We start from the raw sequence: 2,084 nt of genomic DNA on the forward strand, positions 1-2,084 counted from the left end.
GGATTCAGTTTCAGCTTTCTACTTATGGCTAGCCAGTTTTCCCAGCACCATTTATTAAATAGGGAATCCTTTCCCCATTTCTTGTTTTTGTCAGGTTTGTCAAAGATTCTAACAAATGTTTGTTTTATTTTTAATTTTCTTGATGGTCCATTGAATTGAGCACTTTTTAAATAAAATGTTTCCTGTTTCTTGGCTACAATTTTCAAAGAGAATTCTAAGAGAGGAATGTTAAGAATGTTTGTGCAATGGTGGTTATCATTGGAATAAGTACATAGACTTTAAAATGTGTCTGTTGTGTTTGGATAATTTAAGAAGGATAGATCCTATTAAAAAGCAGTCGCGTTGGTTTATAGATAGACTTAATCAATGGATGGCATTGCAAGGAGCATCCAGTTTTATGGAAGGTGGAAGCATCACTTCCTTGGCTATATATAATAAAGAGTTCTGATGCATCCTCATACAACAAGAGGAAGAGTCCGTACGCAGAAGCACAACCTTCTAGGGATATATAAAAGGTCAAGTCAAGAAAGGGCAGAACAAACTTGAGACAGTCGCTTCTTTCCCTCAACCGCAGCCTGCTCTCACAACCTCACTATGTCTTGCCCCAACTACTGCTCTGGAAACTGCAGCTCAGGATCTCTCAGAACCTCCTGCCATATTCCTCTCACCTCCATCGCCCTCTGCCCTACCAACGTCAGCTGTGGAGATGTCCTCTGCTTACCCGCTAGCTGTCAAGACCCTACCTGGCTCACAGACAACTGCCAAGAGACCTGCGGTGAACCAACCAGCTGCCAGCCAGCCCACTGTGAGACCGGCAACCTTGAAACCTCTTGCGGTTCTTCCACTGCCTACTACGTGCCCAGGCCCTGCCAAGGAAGCAGTTTTCTTCCTGCTGCTTCTTTCGTCTCCAGCTCCTGCCTTCCACTATCCTGTAGACCACAGAGCTACGTGTCCAGCGGCTATCGTCCACTGAGGCTGCTGCCCAGTAGTTACCAGCCCCTAGGAGGCTGTGTGCCCAGTGGCTATCGCCCCCAATCCTGCTTCTCCAACAGTTGCCAGCCCCAAAACCTTCTCACTTCTGGATGCCGACCCTCGAGTTGCTTAGCCTATGGTCCTCAAACTCTTCACGTTGTGTCCAGCAGCCTCAGACCTCTGAGGCCTCTGTTCAGTGGTTGCCAACCTCTGACCCATGTGTTCAACACATGTCGCCCATCTTGCTCTGGACTGTGAAACCAGTAGCTTCTTTGTTCTGGTGAATAATCACTCTGAAGATCCAAAAGAAAAATTCAAACTCCATGGACTTTTGCTTCTTTGCTAGTAGCAACTGATGTTTCTTAGTTTTACTGTGCCTGATCTAATGCAAGATGCTGCTGTCACATGTTTTATCTTGCTTTCGTCTTTCCTTGACATTCAAAAAATTAGTTTACAATGGTATTCAATGTTGCTCTGTTGTGGGAAGAATGTATTTGATTTGCACTATAATAAATGCGATTAAGTCTGAATTAGGAATGTGGTTCAGTGGTTTGTGTTTCATGACTTAGTTTTAACACAGAAATGACCAACGTCAATTTCTTGCAAGATGACTGAATTGGACAAGTGATACTCAGCCATATAATCTTACCTGACAGTAGAGGGATTGTTTGATGGTTTATTCCTTAAGCTGCTTTTTAGACTTCTGACGCTATGTACTTGAGAGACCCTAAAAGTCCTTGGGGAAAGTTGTTTTGAAAAGGAAAAATTAGGAATGATGTCTCTTATCTCTCTATCCTACTGAATGCACTTCCACCAGAATGTTCTTTCTAATTGCAAACCTAACCAAGTTTCTGCTTATGCCTTTGATGGCTTTCTATAATCTATTCCCATAAGATAAATATTCAAACCCCTTAACATGACATCTAGTTTCCCCCACTGTCTTTCTCTCCCGCACCTCTCTGGCTTCATCCTCTTTTGCTCAATATTGCAAATAAGAAAACTAAGCTCCTGCAATCCTGACTTACACATAGGTCCCCAAACACATGCTTTTTACAATCATCCAGCCTTTTGCATATGTCATCCTTGAGAGCAGTATGTTCTTCAGCTCTGTT

General features: G+C 43.0%; 1 protein-coding gene across 1 annotated transcript; it reads left to right on the forward strand.

Moving 5' to 3' along the window:
- The first annotated feature begins 342 nt into the window (after nucleotides 1–342).
- On the forward strand, nucleotides 343–1,498 carry LOC112621446 (keratin-associated protein 26-1). Its single transcript, XM_025380887.1, has one exon. It carries the CDS (start codon nucleotides 595–597, stop codon nucleotides 1,228–1,230), a length of 636 nt encoding a protein of 211 aa, XP_025236672.1. The 5' UTR covers nucleotides 343–594; the 3' UTR covers nucleotides 1,231–1,498.
- Nucleotides 1,499–2,084: the final 586 nt, after the last annotated feature.

This window comes from Theropithecus gelada, chromosome 3, assembly GCF_003255815.1.
Source record: "Theropithecus gelada isolate Dixy chromosome 3, Tgel_1.0, whole genome shotgun sequence".
Taxonomy (NCBI): domain Eukaryota; kingdom Metazoa; phylum Chordata; class Mammalia; order Primates; family Cercopithecidae; genus Theropithecus; species Theropithecus gelada.

Excerpts from the sequence above, each read along its gene's own strand:
- LOC112621446 (XM_025380887.1), top strand. The coding sequence starts at position 595 with ATGTCTTGCCCCAACTACTGCTCTGGAAACTGCAGCTCAGGATCTCTC.